At 36.1% G+C, this 24,249-nt stretch overlaps 1 protein-coding gene across 1 annotated transcript in view; it reads left to right on the top strand.

Moving 5' to 3' along the window:
- The window catches only part of LOC106133604 (E3 ubiquitin-protein ligase MIB1), a 153,720-nt gene that overhangs the window by 5,838 nt on the left and 123,633 nt on the right, over window positions 1–24,249 (top strand). Inside the window, exons 9-11 of the mRNA XM_013333394.2 lie at window positions 157–335; window positions 927–1,096; window positions 2,330–2,429. Coding sequence (XP_013188848.2) covers window positions 157–335; window positions 927–1,096; window positions 2,330–2,429 — 449 coding nt within the window. The remainder of the gene's footprint in view (window positions 1–156; window positions 336–926; window positions 1,097–2,329; window positions 2,430–24,249) is intronic.

The following is a 24,249-nucleotide window of genomic DNA, read 5'->3' as shown; positions in this document are numbered from 1 at the left end:
CAAGGAATCGGGTTCGATTCCCGCTCCGACCAAAATCTTTTAATATATGTACCTAACTTATATTTATATATTTTTGCATAATTACTTCTACACTTTCCCCGACCTATATTTACTCTTAAAATTTGACATTGTCTACAAATAGCTATTTCTTTTTAGGTGAGCGCTTATCAGCTCTTCTGAAGACGTTGTTTGAATCCCACGTGACCGGAGACGCTAACGAGGAATTGGTAAAGGCGGCCGCCAACGGTGACGCAGCGCGCTGTGCCGAGATACTGGCGCGTTCTGATGGCGCCGCTGATGTCAACGGCGTCTATGGCGGCCACACCGCTTTGCAGGTAAAATTGGATGATCTTATAATATTGGGATGGTATCAAAATCGTAGTAAACTATCTAAATACACTGTAGCGGGAGCGATGATTCGAATTGTATAAAATACACTATGGCGGGCAAAATACATGAGAGCTGAGCAAATAAGCTATCTGGGGAACATACGTTTTCCCATGCCCTCTCCGCAGGGATTGGATTGAAGGCGCAGGCTAAAGAAATCTTAGCTCATTGTGGGGATATGCGTGGTAAAGGACTGAATACCGAGGATTCCGAAAATAAGGGAAGTGTCGGAAAGCGAACCCCAGGCACCGAAGTACATATAGTGGCGAGGGGGTGTCGCGCCCTGTTTGTTCGCCTCTGTTAATTTAAATAAGGGAAGTAAACCGAAGATGAGATCATATTGTACAGAATCTGTATATCATATTGCACAGAAATCCTAGACATTTTAAAATCACCTCAGAACAGATTTTTATAATATCTTGTAGAACATACACAATTATTATTCAATATTTATCCGAAAATGTTCAACTTGTGTATGATGATTATGATTAACGACGGCGTTAAATACTCTGAACCTCTATCGTAATTTGTCCTATCAGGCAGCAGCTCAAAACGGTCACGTGGAAGTGATTCGAACACTAGTGGAGCTGGGCGCGGAGGCGGACGCGGAGGACCGCGACGGCGACCGCGCGGCGCACCACGCGGCCTTCGGGGACGAGCCCGCCGCGCTGCGCGCGCTCGCAGCCGCCGGCGCAGACCTCAATGCCAGGTACCTAACCGTAACATACATACATACATACATAAACTCACGCCTCTTTCCCGGAGGGGTAGGCAGAGACTACCTCTTTCCACTTGCCACGATCCCTGCATACTTCCTTTGCTTCATCCACATTCATAACTATCTTCATGCAAGCTCGGCGGTTTCGGGCACTTTTGACCTGACCCTTCAACATAACCGTAACCTACTACATATATATGTCCACACGCGTACGCGCATTTGGAAAAACGCACCCCCACGCGCACGCATATCACAATCACTACATAGATTTTAGGGTTCCGTGCCTTAAAGGTAAATACGAGACCTTATTACTAAATCTCCGCTGTCCGTCTCTGTCACCAGACGGTATCTCCTAAACCGTGATAGCTAGAAAGGTGAAATTTTCACAAATTTTGTATTTCTCGTGCCGCTATAAAAACAAATTTAAAAAATAAAATAAGAGGCCAATATAATCAACGTGTTTTTCTCGTATATTTTACTCAATATTAATAAATACTGCAGCAACAAACATGATGATAGTATGGAATCCATCGTGCGCGAGTCCAACTCGCACTTGATCGGTTTTTTTCATACACGCTTACTATGTGTACGGCCAACCCGCTGCGTTTGGCGCTGACTTCAACGCTAAGTAAGTAACTCATGATTAAGATTAACGCACGCACATGCGAGCGCGTCTTCGTACACCCCCATCCACAGGCCGTGGCAGACCAAGTTCGCATCTTTCCACTTCCCACGTTCCTGCATACTTCTTTTGTTTAATCCACGTGGCCTATGGGGATGAGGACGTATCGTTGCTCGTTAGAGATGTGTAACTCATGAGTGATTAATTAAAAAGATATATATCCCTGAATTACGAAGAGTGATTAAATCATTTCAATGAACCATGAACATATCTTTAAATTATCTGATATACATCTTTAATCTTTATAAATATTTATGAAATGAATTAATCGTATATCAGATGTGTTGATGTATAAATTGTTTTTGCTTATTTCATAAGTTTTCAGATAGAGATTTTAAGATGTATGACGGGTTTATAAATCTTTTATTCTGGGTGATATAAAGTTTTATTTTGACTTCAAAGATTTACTTCGCGCATCTCTATAGCTCGCTATCGCTATTATAATATATGTTTATTATTTGTTATTTATATTTTGTTAAATTATCTGGGTTCTTTAATTAATAATGTACCAAATTCAAAGCTATTTTTTCTGTTGCATATAGAAATCGCCGCCGTCAAACGCCTCTCCATATAGCAGTCAACAAAGGACATTTAGGAGTCGTACGAACACTGTTGCAGCTCAGGGTACACCCCAGTCTTCAGGTAAGTGTTAGCTTAAAAGATCTAACAGACTACTAAAGTCTTTAAACTATCTTGTATGTAACTTTAAAAGTAATTTCAAAGGCATTTATTCTTATTATTATATAGCAACAATATTTGAAGCCTTGTATGCTTCAAATATTCGAATAATCTAATCTTGGAATTTTCTGCATTTGCTAATAATATGTACACATACTAACTTTGTTTAAACTTTGAATTTGCGAACGTGAAACCATCACAAGTAAAGGTTCCATCAAATCATAATTTGGGGCAAAACTAAAGAAAAAATTAAGCCAGGTTAGGCCCTAGAAGGAGATCCCCGTATGCCGACCTCCGCCAATGGTCACACAGCACCATATCTCTGTGTCGAGCGGCGGTTTCAAGAGTGTGGGCTGACGAAATCATATACATACACTATCGGCGGGCGGCCATAAAATAATAATTAAAAATAATTAACGCTTTTCTCGTGCAGATGTGGATACGTGCAAGAAACTTTGGTATTCTTTTTTGATTCTTGCAACATGTCTCACTATCTAAAGCTCAATTCCGTCGTTAAAACTTTGCAGCCGAGAGCCGAGACGCAGTTTTTATCGCGCGAAAAAAGCGATAATTTCCCGCACTACAAAAATGGCATAAATAAAGCTGAACGTAACTTTTAATATTTTGAGACTGTTGTCTAGTGTCTACTCCGTATGGGATAAAGACGTTATGTTGACCTATATAAAAAAATGAGAAAGGGTGAATCTTTCTTAGAATCGATATGATACGAAACAGTATACACAGGTTCTGTCTGAGGCAATTGTTTCATTATTATAACTATCTGAGAGATGTAGCAGAGGCAATAAGTTATACAAGTTCCGGAATTGTGTAATTAACCCTCGCCTCTCCACGCACTGTATGCCACAACGATGGTATACATACGTCCTAATGTGCCCTGTGATTTCCGCTACAGTAGAATAAGTTCACTCCGTTTCTATCTGTTGAAGAGGTCGTGTCAGTAATTCCAACAAAAGCATAAATTTTAATTTATGAACAAACCGTGCAGAGCTCGAAATAGTAAAAACAATGCATTTGTGGTTTTACTATCTTGAGTCTTCTTTCTTAACCCAGATTCTATCAAAACGATTTAATAGGTATGCAGATTTAAGTGGAAAAAATATAACCTTGATTGTTGATTTACAAAAACAATTAAGTTTAATAAAAGCTTTATGTAAACAAGGCATAATATGGCCATTCAGCTAAACTTGGCCTTTCAGTCTTTTCAAGACTGTTACCCCTTATAGGATAAATACGTGATTATATGTATGTAAAGAATACGTACGTAAATGATAATTACTATATTGTTATGTTATTCGTATACCTATTATATTTAAACAGGTTGATTTTGGTCAACTTTAGCATAATTTAATTTTGAACTTGTGGCCAAATTTGAAAGTAATAAATTTAATAACAGCCTTTATCTAATAAGATATCCGTTTAACAGAACGAACATCGTTCTGTTAGAGAAAGAAAAACGGATATCTTTTGGCCAAAATTCTCGAAAAGACTCGGTTTAGCTGGATGCATAATTTATGAAATTGAGAACATATAGTGAAAGTTCACTAGTGTATCGTCTAAAAGAAGAAACCCAAGGGACCTTTCCCTTGATGCCTTTTGTACTCTGCTCTTAAAAGTAACTGCCGACACAAACTAAGTTTTTTCCTTGCTACCAGACCAGAATACGAGCAAATTTTAATGTTAATTATTAAAATTACTAACTATTACATTTTAGTACTTAAAAGTAAAGTTATATGAAAATTATCGAGCAATTGGGAGACACGAACTAGTGTTTATTCAGACGTTGCCGTTGTCTCGAAATACGAAGCGGCGTACTGAGCTAGTTAGTTACCAAACTTGCTCTGTTCACAACTTGTTAATTCCAACGAGGCTCTCATCGAATTAGCTATTTGTTGATTTTATCTCATGTAGCGTTCCGTTGTTTTATCTGTTACAGGAGTCCGCCCTCGTAAAATTAAAATTAATTTCTCGTTTATTTCTATTGTAGCCGGAATTTCGGGTCCTCTGTAGACCACGTAAGGAACTTCCATGCAAAATTGCAAATCTCTTAACCCACCGTTTTGGACTATAATTTGAAATGTGTACAATTTTTTTATATATAGGTTTGAGTAAAGTTTATACAAAGATCCCACTTAGGTAATGCGTTCTCTCGTTAAATCAGAGTAGTCTTAAACTATACTATTTGTTTAGATGGAGTCTCGAACAATAATCCCTGCTTAGCCTGTGTTAGTGCCGACCCAGCGAACTAATTCTAGGTAAAGCCGACGATTTACCGGACGTCTTAATACTTAACTTTAATTGGCGATATCATTTTCGAATTTCATTCAAACTTCGTAATAAGCAAGTTTTTTTACATCTTCCTCGGGATTCTTTAAATTATTTTTAACAATCTATGCCAACAAAGATTTTCAGTGCTTTTATAAGACACTGAGCGTTAACACAAATGTACACCTCAATATTTTTTTCTTGAATAGGTGTAAAGAAAAAAATATGAATTACCTGTTTTGATTAAACTAGTCGCTAGAAAAAAATCTACATTGTTCCATTAGTTAGGCCAACTATTTAAGAATGGCTATGTGGTGGCATGATAGATGATAGACACAGATACCATATTGATAATACTTATTTAGAATGTTTGTTTATTTGTAAGTAAACTTGATTGCACATAAAAATAAATATACCTAATAATTTAATGTTTTTCGTGGATTCTTAAAGGATAATTTTCGAGATTTGTGAATGCATCGGGTGTAGGGATTTTAGCCGAGTCGAGTTTCGCTCTGTAATAAGTGAAGCAGCGCTCTTGGAGTTGCGGTCGCCATAATTGCCAAACTTGCTCGAACCAAGTCGCCCCGCAACCCCCTCCACTTGTCGCGCTCCATTGTTCTCATAGTATGCGTGTGTCGGATACCGTTCGCTAATGCCACTCACAGAATAGGTATTCTGATGTTATTTCTTAAAATATATACTATAATATATACTACGTTAATTTATTTTTAATGAACTCTTCTAAAGTGACAGCTTTGTCCGCGTTGTTTTGAAAATGTTTGATATCATAACGAAAGAGCTATTCATTTAAATAATTAAATAGAATGAAAATTCTAAGATCAATCTCTTTCATGCTTAGCTTTTCATGCTATCATCTGTTAATTAATTAAGGGAGAGAATACCTCCTTTAGAATTGTAAGACGTTCTTCGCTGCTAATTTATTCCCTAAAATAATGATTAAATGAAATAACTATTCCAAGAGCGTCAGGCATATTGAAGCGCAATTGGGCGTAAAGCTATTTAAATCTGAATAGGGCATTGTGAAGGCGCGTCACCTTGGTTCAGCGCCGGCGTCTCGTCCTTAATAAAGTTAGAGTGCTGTCGCTCGCGGACACCCACTCTGCCCGCCGCCCACTGCGTCCTCCGGCGTTTCTCGGAATCATCTTGAACGAGCTAAATGCCTGGCTCGCTCGTCTTTGAACACTACTGCCCCCTGTATGAACCGGGTTGTTTGTATTGTCCAACGAATGTGCCCGAATAGTTAGTTTATTGCCTACCCAGCCATTTGAAGATTCATTTGTTTGTTTGTTTGTTATACTCGTTTGTGACATACAGTAATGTCCCTGCCTTTAATTGAAAACACACTGTTTAATAGACTGCTACTTTAGGCAGAATGTTTTTAGGTAACAAACTGCATGATTTCTAATGAAATTTAGTATTTGATATTATGTAATTGTTGGCTCCTGGTTCATTTTTGTGTTTATATGTATGTCTGTCTTATTGTTTGTTTGTAAACTCTTTATTGTACATAAAAATAAATATAACAAATTACAAAAAAGTTATTGGATTAAGAAGAATATGTACAATGGCGGACTTATCCCATTTGGGATTTCTTCCAGTCAACCAAAATAAAAAGGAAAATCCATCGCATAAGCTACGACATTTTTTATAACAGTACTTATTTAGGTTTTATAAATTTTTTATCATATAATTCTTCTTATCTAAGTAAAAAAAAAAGTCTAAGTAAAGTGCACCAAGCTCAAATAATACCTATTTACCCTTACCTTGAAAATATCAAGGTTAGGTTAGGTATCGAAAATCAAAAAATAAGACACGAGGCAATTCTTAATATTTAAAATATATTTATGTTTTTGACCCTCGTTGTGTCTATTTCTTGCTTCTTTAATATATCTTATCGAATCTTTGCGAATCGACTTTTTATAATCTCGTGCGTTTATAATAAGTTTTTAGCAACATCACACACTGTAAGAACGTGAGAGACGTCGTTGTCAGTAGTCAGCAAAGACGGCTGTTACGTAAATATCGGCAAGGCGTGTTGCGAATTGGACGGAATACACGATGAGGGGTGGCGGCGTATGCCCCATTTCTACTCAGTATAAGTAACTGTATTCAACAACTTGAATAACTTTTCTGTCTGTGGTGTACGTCTGTTAGGATTTGATAGTAAAACTGACAGTAAAAGAAAACGATACGTTAGTATGATATCAAGCAAAACATAAACACGGGTTGTATTGTATATCTTTAAAAAAATTTCGATAAATAATTATGCCTTAACGATTAGTGGTAGCTTCACAAAAACCCAAAAGAATTTTCATCTAGGTATTATTAAAAAGGGTGTTCTTTCTTTTGCATTTCAGAGACTAGGTTAATAATAAATTAACGGACCATAAAAAAGTCTGAACAGCTTTTAAATCCCCGAACACAACACGAACGATACGACACAGTCAATATTGGTATAGCCCCATTAAAATCTAATTTGTGTTAAATTTTACGAGCCCACTTTTAGTGTTGAAGATTTTCTTTTGCATTTGCTGTATTCAAGCGGAAAATCCTATTTTATTGACGCAAACGGTTTTGGATATCCATACCAAGTAAGTGTCAAATTCAGTTTAATAGTATTGACTAGACAAAAATTGAGGCGCGTAAATTATCGAATCGTTGTTTGTTATTGTTAGTTATCTAGCTTGTAGGGTGACCGAGTTGTACAATCTGCGTTGAAATTATTCTGAGTTTTTAATAGCGGAGCATAGATTAAAGTTGAGAATTAGTGGCACCTAAGATTTTTACCTTGTGAATTCGTGAACATAGCCGCCGTTTTAACATTTATTTTTACAAGCTTTTATTAAGTTGAAGCAGTTTCCAAGATTTCAATTACTATACCTCAAAAAAGTATGAACGTTAAATACTTCATTATATATAAAATTTCCATGCGAACGAAGTCGCGGGCGGCCTCTAGTAAATAATAATAAACTGTAATTATAACGTATCAGTTATAGTCCTGAATTAAAAAAACTTTTCAGTTATTTCACGTTGAAAATGTTCAGTATTACATTAGGTATGTATTAATACAAAAACATTTGTTGTCGCTGGTTTTAAGAGATTAACATTCATCAATTTGCTGGGGTCATCAATAAACGTACGGGAACAAAAAATTATAATATTATGTCTACTTCTTGGTGTATAGCATCAACCGAAGCAACAGTATTTATTGAAATTTGGCATAAGTATATTTATATTGAGAAAATTATCATGCGTTTTACAAAGTGAGTGTAAAAAATGTTAAGAATACACTTTCGATTTAAACAATTTTACAGTCAGGTTCACTTCTAACATTCAAGTTTTATGTTTGTTTGTAGCCATAATATCGGCGAGGCATGAGTATACCGCGAAACGGAAATTCGCAGCCCTTCTATTTCTGGTTATGCGCCGATTTATATTCTGCGCCCACTCGCCGCCTGAGAAATCTCATGTTGGAGGTGCTCTTTCAATTTGAATCGGAACACTCCGATCGGGGAATAATGTATTTCGATATCGACCCTCGGTTCGGAACGGATCCTCCTGTTTATCGCCGCTCTCATTTATTCGGGCGTCGTCGCGCTTTTATTTTTTTAACACAAACTCTATGTCGCATTGTTTATTCGATGCGCGATAGTATTAGCGGGGTCTTTGTTTTGAGACGCAGCCAGATTGTGACGCTTTGGCAAAAGGATAATTGAATTGTCACAACGCACTACCATACTTGTACTTTTTCATGAAAATCTTACATATATTTTATTTTTTATTTCTTTATAAAATAAAAGAGGCTTTATGGGGTTGGTTTATTCACATTTTACATCCGGCCGAGCAATTTTGAATATGAAACGTCCATTTTAAAACGCCTTACAAAAAAGGGGACCTGTATGTATATTATGCTTAGATGAATCCATCCAATCCATCCATACATAACCTTTTTATTCCTTTTGTTGTAGACAGGGCTAATACATACTTTTAAAGAGTCGAAAGCCACGTTTACGTGGATGGCTTAATGATGGAATTCAGATTAAGATCTCTTGTGATGACTATCTAAACAAGACTTTCAGGACTATTCATAAATACGAGACAAATTAATTGATTGAGCTAGCCCCAAAGAAAGTTCGAGACTTGTAATATACCTAGGCTTTCCTTTCTGTATATTCCAACGTTAATGGATTTCGGAATTCGAAAAAAATCTCATTTAATTTTAGTGGTTGTATGTTTAAATTGTTTTTTTAGTAGGTTGATAAATGAAAATATTCCTTAAAACATATCGTTCCCTTTTCGGATCGTTCATGCGGCTTTTATTTAAATTCCATCCATTTCACACGTCTCTTTGTTGGGTATCGGATCGGATACTGTTACTTCGGATCTATTGCAAAGAGAGTACAATTTTGCAATACTTATTGACTTTGACCTTTTCTATTTTAATAAAAATAAAAGTGTCACATCTTGAATCGATGAAATGCATTTAATATGCGTAACGTTTATTGCATATGCATTTTGCGATATCCTATCCTTTTATCGGTTAGTTAGATTATTTTTTTATTAATTAGATGTTCTTTTGTATGCGTTTTTATCTAGCCACATCAATCAAGTCACATGCTTTTGGGTTCCATCCCCAGTCTGGTTGAGATGGTAAACAAACAGCACAAACACAAACAGAAAGCGCCTAGTCGGGTGAGGTTCAAGGCTCAGGTGGTTAGGCTTTTTCTGGCCCAGAATAACTTGTGAAAATTGTTGTTTCAGATATTTAATGTATGTAATGTATTTTTATTATGTTACAATATATATAGTTAGAATGTAGTTTATTATATAGATACATATGTAGATTTCTCTGATAATTAACACAAACTTAATTTATCTGCTTAACCCAAAAAAGTCCGCCCATTGTATCAACATTGTTTGTATAATAAGTTTAAATAAATAAATAAAAACTTTCTGAACAAAGTTGTTGTTGTAAAATATATATGCAGCAGTAACATAGTTTACGGCTCAGACTATAAGTATGTATATATAAAAGGTACAGTTTCGTAATAGTTCAGGAATTGGTACTTTGTCAGATTATTTGCAACGGATGGTATGGTTTTGTCATATGTTGCGGTCATTCGAATCATAACTGATGCGGTCGGTGGCCACTGACTATTCATCGGAGCCATTGCGTTTGATGCTGTTAGTAAACCTTACGTTTAATTGTGGCTTTGTATTTTGCATTTAGTGTCACGTTAATACAAATATTTAGATCTTCTATTAAAAATGTAAAAGGGTTGATGATAACGATGGCGTGATTTCTATAACTTCGTATTCGAGACGCAATAACAATAGAACAACTTAAAACAGAAAAAAGATATTAGAAACATTAATATAATATTAGTCTAAAGTCAATTTAAAAGTCTGGTTATTCCATACACTACACAAGTAAAAGGGTCACTTCGTGTCTAGTAAGTTGTTACAAAGCATCCCTATACTTGGATGTTCTTCTTTACAAAGTAACATCGTCTAATCGCAAGGAAGAACTACGACTAAGCAGTCCTCTTTGTCGAACTATCGAAGCAAACACTGAACTGTAGACTGCCATATTGTAGAAATTGCGCGCTATTGTGTTCTTACAAGAAAGATTTTGTTGAAATAGGTTTCACAGTCTACAGTGTTATCTAAAGGTCATTTTATAAATGCCTGTATTATGTAATATATTTTTGAAATTCAAATATGAATATTTATTGTACAGTTTTACTTGAATTGAATTCATACGAATTAAATTCCACATGCATATATAATTTCTGCTGCTAAAAGCCAACTACTACCAGTCAACGATTAAGTCTAATAAAAAACGTTATTGTGTGGTATTCTGTTGTTTGTAACAAAAAATAAATAAATAAAGGAAAGGGCTAGTTGGTTTGTTGCCTCATCTAGCATTCGACTCGCGATACGGATATCCTGCGGCCCCTTAACCCGCGCCCTATTTCTCCTATTCCGAGGACTATTTACGTCGTTTTGTTTGATAATCTGCTATTGTTTCGTGGGTCTGCATGGCGTCCCTGTGAGAATTATGCGAGCTATCTATTGGAAACGTGAACGGCGTGTGAATGTGTAATGAATAAATAATTCATACTTGTTTGAGATGTGGCAGATAGATTTCAAAGCTTTAAGTTCGTGTACTTTCGCTTCTGTGATTGTTTTGCAAATTAACCTTGTTAATCATTTAATATTTGATTAAATTTGGGAGGTATGGTTCCAGCACCAATAGAAAAAAGCATAAGACCACTCCATTTCTCTCCTATGGATGTCGTAAAAGGCGACTAAGGGGTAGGCTTATAAACTTGGGATTCTTCTTTTAGGCGATGGGCTGGCAACCTGTTACTATTTGAATCTCAAATCAATCTTAAAGCCAAATAGCTGAACATAGCCTGCCAGTCTTTTCAAGACTGTTGGCTCTGTCTACCCCGCAAGGGATATAGACGTGATTAAATGTATATATGTATTTGATTAAAATTCTTCGTGGGTTGAATTAGCAAGCGGGTTGTAAGTTATATACAATAGTCACTTAATCTGGTATTGTTAGTTGCAATATCTAAGCCCTAACGGTACCTGTTGCATTAAAACGGCACTATCATTACTAGAAATGCAGTTTCCAGAAAGAGTTAATTGGTAAACCAATTTATGTTGAAATAGATAGATACTATCAAAAAAGCATCACGCTTCTTATAGTTACACCAGTTAGGTACAACGGTTTTTGTTATATCCCCTTATAAACTGTCTGAAAATGTGAAACGGCCATACGATTCATGAAGCCATTTCATTTCCTTTTATACGCCTATTTGTATTCTCTCTTTAGCTGCGGTCACAGAAATCTTTATACAGTAATGGCCTTTCAATTTGAATTGAAACGGCCGAATTGAGAAATAAATTATTATGAAAGTATTTTTTTTATAATAACTACATTTATTACTCTTGTAAATTTTCTCTTACAAAATCATTATTAAAAAGTAGTTTTAAGTAAATAATGTTAAAAACATTCGTACAAAATGAATTAATTTAGCAAGACCTTTTTGTTACCTGTGGTTCAGAGGAAAGGACACTACCACCAAACATGTCATCAAATTAATTGGTGTTTCCTTTTAAGCACAATGCGAGTACACATATCGCTTTGCAGTCATCTTGTTATGTCGTCAACAATCGACAAAATAACATCTTACTAATATTAGAAATGCGAAAGTTTCCGCGGGATTAACGAAATCGCGGGCGGCCTCTAATATATAATAAAAATGCTTTATATTTGTTAGTTCTTTTCAATGATGCCCCGCGTTGCCCAGTGTAGTTAATATTGCAGCTATAGTCGTTTTATATAAGCGTTGCAATATATTGGAAGCTAGTATCGGAATGCAATTTAACTTAGCGTGGGATTACGCATTCGGTTTGTGTGTTGTGTTGGTCGAACCGCATGGCGCAATGGGGTGCGGGGCGAGGCGCGGGGCAGCTGACATTGCATTAAAAGGAAGAGCGTGACCCTCTGCGCATTACCCGGATCTAACTTAGGTTACTACTATACTTGGCTCAAGCGTCTTATGGAAATCTAATTTTCGTTAACCCTCGCAAGGAGTATACGAGACTGAAATATTGTCATTAATGTTATTATTGTTGTTTCTTTTTTAAAGAGAAAGTAAAACAAATTTGTTTAATTTATACTTGTAAATTAAAAGTAGTGTAAGTTTTAAAGTCAAATATTGCCTATATTCAAAGATCCAGTTTAATCCCGTTTAATATATATCCGGAATTTTAAGAGCGTTCAATGATCTTGCATGGTTTACCAAAGCAAAAAATCTGCAACGGCAATTCATTTTTGTGATATTTTCCAAGCGATTGGTTTAATCTTCGGGCGATACCGGTATGCGGCTTCGTTTAGAAGAGACGCCAGGCGCTTAATTTACCCGGGGCACGGTTGCGTGCCGTCGCCCGCTCCGCCGCTCGCGCCGCTCCGAGCGATCTTGCGGCGCGAGGCGTTACAGTCTGATTTATGTTATTTGCACGTAAACCGGAATTAATGGCTTTATTACTCTTCTCTGTTTGTTGATCTCCCTGCAGCTCCACTGTTTGCTCTGACTTTCCTAAGAGCGCCTTTGAAGGAGGTAAATGAAAAACACGTAATGGATGACAGTTTTCTCACCTTTCCTTTTCTATTTAACTAGTTTCTTAATAGCCTCAAGTTATAAAGATTTTCCAATGTAGCGCTTTAGAATAATTAGCTACTTATGGTTTAAAAAGAAAACTAATAGCCGGGTAATAAGTTGGCGCGAGTTTCATTATAGAACATCATAATTCTTATGTGAGTAATATCATGTGAGGCAAACATTGTAGGGTGGAGCTGCTACCTGTGAAAAATTTGCCGCTGTGCGCCGCCCCGCCCCGTTGCCGCTAGCTTAGTGTTTTATCTCGGCTTAGCGTTACGAGGATTTGTGGCTCTCTAAGTAAGGTTTTATGTCCTCGGAACGGCACAAAGTTTGCCTCCGTGATAAAAAATCTGTAAGCATAAAATGGAAGGGCTATAAAAATTTTACCATATTTTTCATACCCATCATTATCTTTAGTGTACGTTACCCATCCATATAAAATAAATAAAGTTTAATATAAATAAATAAAATTATTTATATCATATAAAATAAATAAAGTTTAATTTAAAAAATGTGATGATGTTATTTGTATTTCAATGAACATTCAGTACGTAAGCCAGGTCATAATGAATGCTACTTGAGTTAATGTTGAAAGCCTTTGTTTATCTCATGTTCCCTTACGTAAAGAGAACAAAATACGCAATAACTTTTGAATATTGGTTGAAGTAATGAATGGTCAACAATTCGAACCATGAATATTTGTCGAGAACGATGCGTCGAATATCACAGCTGGCTCTCCTAGTTCCAACCGCGCCGTAAACGCGCGTCGTAAATAACCTGCCACACTACCGCTTTATGTCTTCTGCGATGAGTGAACAATAGGATTTTGACAATTTTTACTTATATATTCGAAAACTTTACCATAACAACAAAATCCAAAAACCAGTAAAAGGTTTATGTTTGCCCATCTTAAAATTATATTATAGTTATGGCAATTTCTTTTTTATATGCTTAGATATGCTGGTCTATTTCTGAATGACTATATAAATTGATCATGTATCCACACCACCAATTTCGGTTTAACTAGTCCAAAATCAGTTGCAAGATTGGCACAAATGTTAGTATTTTTTTTAAGGAACGATCTAACAAAATAAGTTATATAGAAGTTTGTAAAAAAGGTATGCCAAAACTAGGGAACTGCGGTTTTCCACAGTGGATTCGCAATTCAATGGTATGGAATTCGGGGATAAAACGTAGCATTGTATATGGGGTACGGCGTTCGTAGCGAAGTGTTGTGTTGAGGCAGTAGAGTGGAATGCAGGCGGCACGCTGCTGGTTGTTGCGTCAGTGTTACTGGTTAGAGCTCACAGCCGCCGCAGCTATAGGTACTTCAGTCGTACGTACGGAATGCAGTCTAGCGGCTACACCTCGCAACGTTCAAATAATTGATGAGTACGATTCTACAAAATAGTATAATACTATCTGTTAATGTAGAACTGAACCCACCATATACAATTTGCTAAAATGTGAAAAATACTAAATGAAATAGTAAATTAATACATGATCATGATAAAATTTCTGCATCAGCATGTTCAAGCGTTCGAGACCCGATTTCCGGAAGTAATCAAATCTCTGTGCCGTGTGGCTCCCGGCACCAATACAAAATAGAATAGGACCACTCCATCTCTTTCCCACGGATGTCGTAAAAGGCGACTAAGGGATAGGCTTACATACTTTGGATTCTTTTTAGGCGATGGGCTAGCAACCTGTCACTATTTGAATCTCAATTCTATCATTAAGCCAAATAACTGAACGTGGCCATTCAGTCTTTTCAAGACTGTTGGCTCTGTCTATCCCGCAAGGGATATAGACGTGACTATATGTATATGTATATATGTATCGAATCTTTGGGTTGTAATGTACTTAAAAATGTATCAGCCAGCATGTTAGTGAACTACATTATTATGGCAAACACTTTATTAGTACATAGCGGATGTAAAAAAACAAATTCAATTCATCAAATCTTTACATTTCTCTGTGCACGTTTCCGGTTCTGATGCGAATTCTCTGTGTCGATTGTTTACTTCGTTAGCCGTCTATCTCGACTGTGCCCGCACACACGTATCTTCAACGAACTTAGATGATGTCATATATATACTCTAAAGTAAATATTTTCCTTCTATACGAGTTCCATGTTTGTGTATCGTCTTCAATTGAACGTAACTAAAAAAAGAAGAGTGCAACATATGCAGTTAAAAGACATTTTGAACACTACAGTCACGTATTTTTACAATTTCTTCGTTGTAACGGTAATAGGCTTTCTCTTGGCGGCTCTATGTATAAGCCACCTGTGTCCCGTGCAGGTTCGCTTCGTGCAAATTTATGAACGCTTTCAATGCTTTCAACGTGTGCCACCTGACCTGGCGGGAGACATTTCGCCGGACAAATGTCTTCTTGTCTATGTTTGTATTGGGCACTTTGTTAACGGGTTTTAGTTAAGCAATAGAAGATATGTCAAATTATTGGTATGATTCTGCATGGCCTAATGTCAAATGAAAGCGCCAAGCAACATCAGAATAATATGTTGTTTTTACGAAGATTTAGATGCTGTTATTCTCCACAAACAAACTATGGTCGTCTATCACAATCATGTCCCGATCTTTTTATAGCTTCCTGTTGGCTTCTTTCGTCGTAAACAACAAGTTTGTATGGAGTTAATGTTTTTATAAAATGAGTTTATAAAAGTGATATATTTAAGAAAAATTTAATCCGTTCCCATAAACCTATCGTTTTAAATTATCTAATATTATGCGCGGTGCTGTGATTCTCGGCTCTTTAGAATAGGAGTACTCCACATATTTCCCATAGATGTCGTAAAAGGCGACTAAGGAAAAGGCCCATAAACTTTCTTTCTTTGATTCTTGTAGACGATGGGCTTACCACCTGTCACTGCTGAATCTCAATTCAATCATTTAGCCATACAGCTGAACGTGGCCTTAATTTTTTTCAAGTCTGCTGCCTATGTCTACCTCGCCAGGGATATAGACGTGATTATATGTATGTATGTATCTAATATTTGAATAAGAAAATATTCAAATTAATATTACGAACACTTAAAAAGTGGTCTAAGTGGCCAGAGATTAAAAATCTTTTATTTTGAATAAAGATTAAATATGTCGTTAACTGAACGCCACTAAACAAATTCGTGCTATTAGGTACTGATTTAAAAATCACGATTCATACTTAATTTTTCATAAACCAACATTTGAAATTCAATCTAACATTGCGCTTAATTGCAATGGAATTCCGCTCGTACCCCGAAGTCTTTATAAAAAACTTTTTTAATATCAAGCGTTACAGGCTGTTCTTTCTATCGGGAACACCTATCAAAGACAGTGAAAACAAAGGACTTTTTATATGAAAGAATTGCAAGTAGAACTGTGTCTCTGGCGGACTGCGGACCGAATTTATAACGAAAGGTAAAATACCGACGGGGGGGACATTGTGCCGTGAGGTTTGGCCCACCCCGCCGCCGTCGCTACCTCGCTTATAGTTCTTAAGATTAAATAAATTAACATCATAATATTGTTATCTTCGTCGGTTAATTCAGTTTCGTCTTCAATTAATATCATAAATATACAGGGTTTATCCGAATATTCCGAAGCTTTGTTAAATGTATGTGATGATACACTTTTGCCAATTCTAGGATTCCTCACTTTAGACATAATAGTTAATTATTAAAACTTATAAGCGTTAGTGATGTTCTTTCATATAACTAGTTGTTGTGTATTATAAATAAGAAAAGTTCCACAAGTTTTATAGCATGTGGGAGATTAATTAAAAATAAAATTGTGTCTTTCTACATAATAATACAAAATATCTGTTTTTTTTTCTCTCGCCTTAGTATATTGCTTCCAGCCATATTCATTCGGCGTTTGAGCAAATACCTACTCTTCTTTTGGCTTTAGTCTCGGTTGCATTCTCGCCACTTAGGAGAGGAGCCCGGGGTATACCTTTGACTCCTGACCTCCGTAACCTTTGAAGGGGAACATTCCCGTATTAGATCATGATTACACATCCAGCTTCCTGAAAATGCAGGTTTTCTTACGATGATTTCCCTCACCGTAAGAACATCGGTTAGTATTAAAACGAATAAATATAAAAAAATAAAATAGTCAATTAGTACATGGCCGAGGTGAGAATCGAACCTATGTCTTTTTGCTCCACACGTATTTAACCTGGCACCTTACGAGTATCTAACAGCTGAACGTATGTATGTCTGTTCGAAGCTCAACAAAGATCCTTTTTAAAATTAAATAATTACATTAATTTGGCATTAGTTCTGAGAATTTATGATTTGGCATTAACATATAATAGCTGAACGTGGCCTATCAGTCTTTACAAGACTGTAGGCTCTGTCTACCCCGCAAGGGGTATAGACGTGATTATATGTATGTATATAATAAAAGAGTAAAAACTTTTTGTCTGTAAATTGAGTATATTTAAAAAAATATATTTATTACGATGTAAAAATTGTAACCGAGCATAAATTTGCAAAAAAAATAAATTATATTTGTATGTTTGTTTGTACACGCTAATCTCTAACTACTGAACGGATTTGAATGAAACTTTTTTTTGTTGTATAGCTCTTATGCCTTGCCAACACATGGGTATTATATATTTTGGAATCCGGTACAGCTGGTATTGAACCATAACAACTCAGCTAAACTATTTTATACTAGCTGTGCCCGCGACTTCGTCCGCGTGGAATAGTTATTTTGGGCATCATTGAAGCCCTCAAGGATGAATAATTTTCCCCGTTTTTTTTTTCACATATTCCATTATTTCTTTGCTCCTTATAGTTGCAGCGTGCATAAGAATTTTTCAATTCGAACCTGTAGTTACTGAGATAAGCGCGTTCAAACAAACAACTTTAGCGCTCGCCGTGCCGTGTGGTTCCCGGTACCAATACAAAAAAGAATAGGACCACTCCATCTCTTTCCCGTGGATGTCGTAAAAGACGACTAAGGGATAGGCTTACAAAATTGCGATCCTTTTTTTTTGGCGATGGGCTAGCAACCTGTCACTATTTGGATCTCAATTCCATCATTAAGCCGAGCAGCTGAATGTGGCCATTCAGTCTTTTCGGGACTATTGGCCCTGTCTACCCCGTAAGGGATATAGACGTGACTATATGTATGTATGTAACTTTAACGCTCGCTAATGGTTTAATCTTCAGGGTTTGCAAAACTGTTGATTCTCTTTATTCCATAAGGGATAAAAACGTGATTATGTGTATGTATGGATGTGGTATCTATTTATCATTTTCAGTTTAATATAGACAGTTAATAATCGTAACGATGGAATGGCTATATAATGGCATGGGAATATGAAACTTAAGAATTAACTATAAGTCTATTATAGGTCTATTATAGGTCTGGATAATTGTGGTTTCCACAGGTTACGCGTAAAGCGACCTACATTTAAACAGGTTTTTTATTTGGGGAACCTCCCCAAGACCTAAAGTGAGGCTACTAAGCAGCAACAACCCACATTGCGCTTTACCAGCACTTAGGTACCTAATTTTTTAAATAGAATTTGCTATGTAATTTAAACTGTAGATATCCTAACAACCGAGTATAATGTTCCTTAAAGTTTTAGGAGTAGCTGTTTAATAAATACTTACTGAAGAGTTGCGCAAAACGTTCTTAGTAGCTGAGAATTAAGCGGTTTCAGATCTTCGCTACGGCAAGGCTATTAATATTGAACAACGATGAATTTTCATCGTGTTTTATCGTTTCTTACTCGAATAAACTAAGAGCTTTACTTTGAAACCAAGCTGAGTAATAAAGATTGAAATCTTGTTTTCAGAAAAGCAAACCGCATATTCACCAAGAATGTTATACGGTATAACAGTATTGTTGAACGGTTGTAAAGGGGCCTTTATCCTAGTACTGCAGTAGCAGACGGTGCGTGAAACAAGAGCTACTAGAGAACGATTGTGAGGCTATCGTGTCTCGTGCCGTACCCGCCCAGATTTACTTTACCGAGATACGCTCCACTGTAATGTGCAACCTCTCGTATGTGCCACGTTTGTTTCCTATCTGTTTCAGTGTAACAAGCTTAAATACTACTACTACACCGCAACAGTAAAATTTTAGTTTGTGTTGATTTTGTTTGTTCATTACACATAATTTTTAATTTTATTTATTTAACTTCATTACAAATCATCTTAACGTCATTTGTGGTTTTATCCATTATTTGCTTCTACGAAATCCACATAAAGATACATTAGAGTGTAGTTTCCAGTAACCTAGTGTGAACATTAAATACCAATAAAAGTATAATAAAATAAAATAATTTGAATTTGTTGTTTTTCGCCAACAATTATATATTTATATAATTAGCCATATTTATATAATATTCATTTTATCTTCAGAACGTAGAAGTTTATAAGTATACTGAGCGTAAAGTTGTTTTGAGTATTCCCGATCTCGGGCTCGGCTCGGGCGTCGGCTAGGCGGCTGCGAGCCCCGACACCACGTCTCGGGAAATATCGCCGGAGATGCCACAAAAACTTTACCCCTGCTGTATTATTACTACGATGCTAATTAAAATAGCTACGAATAGATTACGGGCAGCTTCTGGCAGCGAGCGCTTAATGCTCTGGCTTTACGACGTCACGCTTTATGCTCTCTCATTAGCGCCGTCTCCTAACTCACTCCGTTTTTATGGATACACATTTTCTTTCAACTTCCTTTTTTGTTTGATTAGTTTTGGGGAAAATTGTTCTTTTTGTTTATGTTATTTTCGTCAATCTAATAATACTTATGGTTATTACTGATTTCGAGATAAAAGTTTCACAAAATTAAGTCTCGTTCTTGGTTTAATCCATATTTGTAGCTGATCTTTGACTTTAACATGGATTTTTTTCTTGCTTTATAACTAATTACGAGAATGGTTATGATTTTCTTATCGCTTTTGTAGAATTATTACATAGGATGTGTGCTGTATAGTGACTGGTGAAGGGAAAAATGACCAGACGGTGCACTGTAAAAAGATCTATTATTTTCCACCTTCGAAAGTTAAACTAATGAAATATGATAATTTAAAATGCGGGATTAGTACAATTATTGTTTGTTATTTTAGAAATTTTAAACACCGTTGTTTTAGAAATTTTAAACATAAACATTTTAAACATCGTGCCACGATCGCACATGCGGATAGCGGAGAAACACATGATATACCGGCCGCAGGGTCGGCCCGGATGGCGCGAGGGCGGATACAAATTAAAACATTAACAATAGGTAATCCCGGGTGGCTAACGAGCGGCTATCGCCATTATCACCCGCCTATGACACTGGATAATTTTATTGTTATTATCGTAGTGTGTCCACCCGCCACCCTTGTAATTACAGCGGTATAATTTCATTTCTTCTTTGTGATTCATTCGACTTAAATGTACGGTTCGTGTTATATATTTTGAAAGTTGTGCATATATTGTTTTGTTGTGTTATATTATTTACTAGCTGTGCCCGCAACTTTGTCCGCGTGGAATGGTTATTTAGAGCATCATTAAAGTCCTCAAGGATGAATAATGATTTTTTTTTCACATATGCTATTATTTCTATGCTCCTTAACGTTGCAGCGTGATGTTATATAGCCTGAAGCCGTCCTCTTTAAATGGTCTATTCAACGCAAAAAGAATTTTTCAATTCGAACCAGTAGTTCCTAGGCCAAAAGCCAAAGACTGAAAAACGAATTGGATAAAATCAAATTAACGATTACAGCAGTAAGAACTTCTTTTTTTTTGCGATTATAAAAAGTATTTTATTGTTCCGCTGAAGTAGTATCGGAGGTCCTGACCTCGTTTTCACGTGTAACTACTACTGTTCTAACATAGTACAAGTTTCGGGCACACGTAACGTTGCCTTTTCGCAACAATTCTCACTGAAAGCTGGTGCCGGCCGCTGTAGCCGCCCCCTTGCCGCAAACTCACACCCTATTGTGTTCTCTTCTACCCATAATACTTATAAAGGGTAAAACTTATTTTAGGTTTACATTCAAATTCGACACGTGTTTGACGCGTTATTTAAATTTTTCACGTTATGTACTTCTTACAATTTTAATATCCAAGCGCCAAAATGGTCGACCTTCTAACAACAACAATGTATATTGATTAAAAATCAATACCGTATTACATAATATTAACAAATTATTTAAGTTTTATTAAATTCCATTTTTATCATGTTTGTGTTATATCAGTGATAGAAAAAGCAGTTGGTATCTATTTTCCACAACCCTAACCTTTCCGCTTAACTGTGAGTTTGTTTATTTCAGGAGCCTGGCTCGTAAACTTTAGCAGGCTTACACTAAATTTAAGCAGCACTTCTTTATTTTCTCCAGAAATTCTTTTCGGAATTATCTTAGAAGCACTTGTTGGTGCTTGTTGTTTGTGGTAGAATTATTGATTAGGAAAAAGGCTTCCAGAAAAAATAAATATTTGAACTGTTATATCTCGTCTCACAGCTTTCACTCATATGCACACATATTGTTTAGTCGTGTTGTTTCCGGATGACCATAGGACCACCATCTCTTCTTTTACACGATGAAAGCTGTTGAGAGAAAGAAGAAAAAGCAAACAATAAATTCAAGTTCATTAAAAAAATCCATGACTGTTTTTGATAGGCAGAATCAATGGAATCGCCACATTTTTACCAATCATTTACTTGATGATTACCTATAACGGTACGTCTAAATAATAAAGCCAAGATGCAATTGATAATACTCTAAGATGAGAGAAATAGATAAATAAGCTTTATCCCATAAATCTCAAGAGATTGAATCCTTTAGTGCGGTGTTGTGAGCGATCCTTCCACAAGATAGCGACCGCTTAGCCGTCGCTCGCCCGTAGGTGCTTAATTTACTACCACGCCAACGCCACGAACACGCTTCACATACAAACCGTTATTGCCAACTTGAAAGCAAGAATGCGGTACACATTTTCCTTTATATCTCTTGAATTTAAGTATTTCTTACTCTATTTTCTTTATACGTTTCGTTTCAACAGTAACCTTTATAGCTTTTATCTCAAAGGTACAAATAGTACTTGCATAGTTCTACGTCCGAGTTCTCAAAGCAATTGCCGAGAAACTTATTTTTGCTCGAAACAATTAAAAACAGGGAGAATACGGAAACTCTTTAAAATTTTACAACACAAACAAAACACGAAGGCGATTAGTAAACGAACGTGTTTACTCCTTAAAGCACAACACACACAGGGTGCGGGCACGGATGTATTTGTATGTATGATAACACAAAAGATGCGGGTGTGAATGGACTACGATTCAAAGCGCCTAATCTCGATATCGTAGGAACATACAGCTTAGTTTCAAATTTTTCATAGACTCTAGTTGAAGTAGTTAAATTGGATCATTACGATATTTCAATTTTTTATGTGGAAAACAGATATTATTATTTTAATATATTGATCTCATGTTTATGTGTTCACGTTTCGTGGCGTGATTTCTTCGAGATTGCCGTAATATATCCAAAAACCAGATGTCAGAAGTGTGACAAAAAACCAATAAAGAAGTTTATGAAAATTCTTTCTGTAGTTTAAGAAATAATATTGCTGTTTCAATATTTATAATAACTTGTACAATTAGTACAATTGAGTATAATTTTTCATATTCCACACTATTAACAAAGAGAAAAGTAACGTCTTAATAAAAGTAATCATTTTTCAGCTCGTGATCTTACTTTAAACTTGCATTAAAGTGCTCGTATGTAGGGTTTATATAGAAACGACACTTTGATTACACCTGAGCCAGAGTCGCGTGCGATCGTTTTGTCACGTCTTCGAGAGGGTTATGCAGTAAAAAGGAGAGGGCATTTTTCATGACTTTTCCACGCGGATGCATTTTGCCTCTTTACTTCAATGGGTTTCGAGTACCTAACCTTTGCGGCTGAGTTATACCAAAGTGCTTTCGTTTCCACGCTCTCACTTAAAAAGCTTTAATTCGTGACTTCTCCGAAATATTCTTTTTATTCGTTCAGAGGTTAAAAAAATCTGTGTTAAGTTCTGTTAAAATACGTGAATGTGGTTCCAACTTCCTGACTTAATTACTTTCAAGAGCGAATATAACTTGGTAATATAAGCAATTAGAAACTTATTTGACGCTGCCGGTCCGCCTGTTCGGCCCCGGGCACAGGAATCGTGAGCGGGATGAGCCATTACGTGCTTTCGCGGAACTTTTCCTTTTAAAAGTCGTCTCTTACTCTTTTAAAACTTATTATATTGGATAATTCAGCTGAAAATATGAATATGATGGTCACAACTTTAGTAATTTAAACTCAGCGGGAAAAATTACGCCAATTACACATAAAATATGGTCTTTGTGGGCGTTCAGTTTAGATAAGGTAATTTTAATTAGGTACTGTAATTCATTGTGAAATTATTCACAGAAATTGGCACAAGATAAGAGACCGCTGTGATTACAATAGGATATTTTATTTTTTGTGAATAAGAAATTATAAATTAGTTGACGACTGCAACTCCGTTTGCGTTTTATTGAAAATACGAAGGTTAAGGTTATTAAATTTACTCAAATTTCGGTATATAATACAGAGTAGCTGGTCCCTTTGACTTCTACATCACATGATCCAGTTCTTCCATTTTTTTTTTTGGCCAAAAGAAAATGCTCATCAGGTTGAACGAATTTTGTCAAGATGTCTTTTCCATAATTCGGATGATTTAGCTGGTCTATAATGGTTCTGCATCAGGTGCTCCAGATCATCGATTTTTATACGCTAACAGTAAATGCTCATCAGGTTGAACAAATTTTGTTAAGACGTCATTTCGATATTTCCTATAGTTTAGCTGATTTGTTATGGTTCGATATCATCTGTACCAGATTCCAAAATAAATTCGGTTGCTCAACATAAATAAATAAATGCTCGGTTACTATTTTATACATACATACATATAAGCCAGGCTCCTGAAATAAACAAACTCACAGTTAAGCGGAAAGGTTAGGGTTGTGGAAAATAGATACCAACTCTTTTTCAATCACTGATATAACACAAAAATTTGTTAATATTATGTAATACGGTATTGACATACATACATACATACATACATATAATCACGTCTATACTATTTTTTACAAATATACTCAACTAGAGGCCGCTCGCGACTTCGTCCGTATGGAAACCCTATCAATCCCGCGGGAATTCTGGCCTAAAAAGTAGCCTATGTGTTATTCTGGGTCTTCAGCTACTCATACCAAATTTCATCGTTATCGGTTCAGTAGTTTTTGCGTGAAAGAGTAACAAACATACTCACAATCTTTCGCATT

The sequence above is a fragment of the Amyelois transitella genome, chromosome 2, assembly GCF_032362555.1.
Source record: "Amyelois transitella isolate CPQ chromosome 2, ilAmyTran1.1, whole genome shotgun sequence".
Lineage (NCBI taxonomy): Eukaryota > Metazoa > Arthropoda > Insecta > Lepidoptera > Pyralidae > Amyelois > Amyelois transitella.
This window is presented reverse-complemented; position numbering and strand designations above follow the sequence as displayed.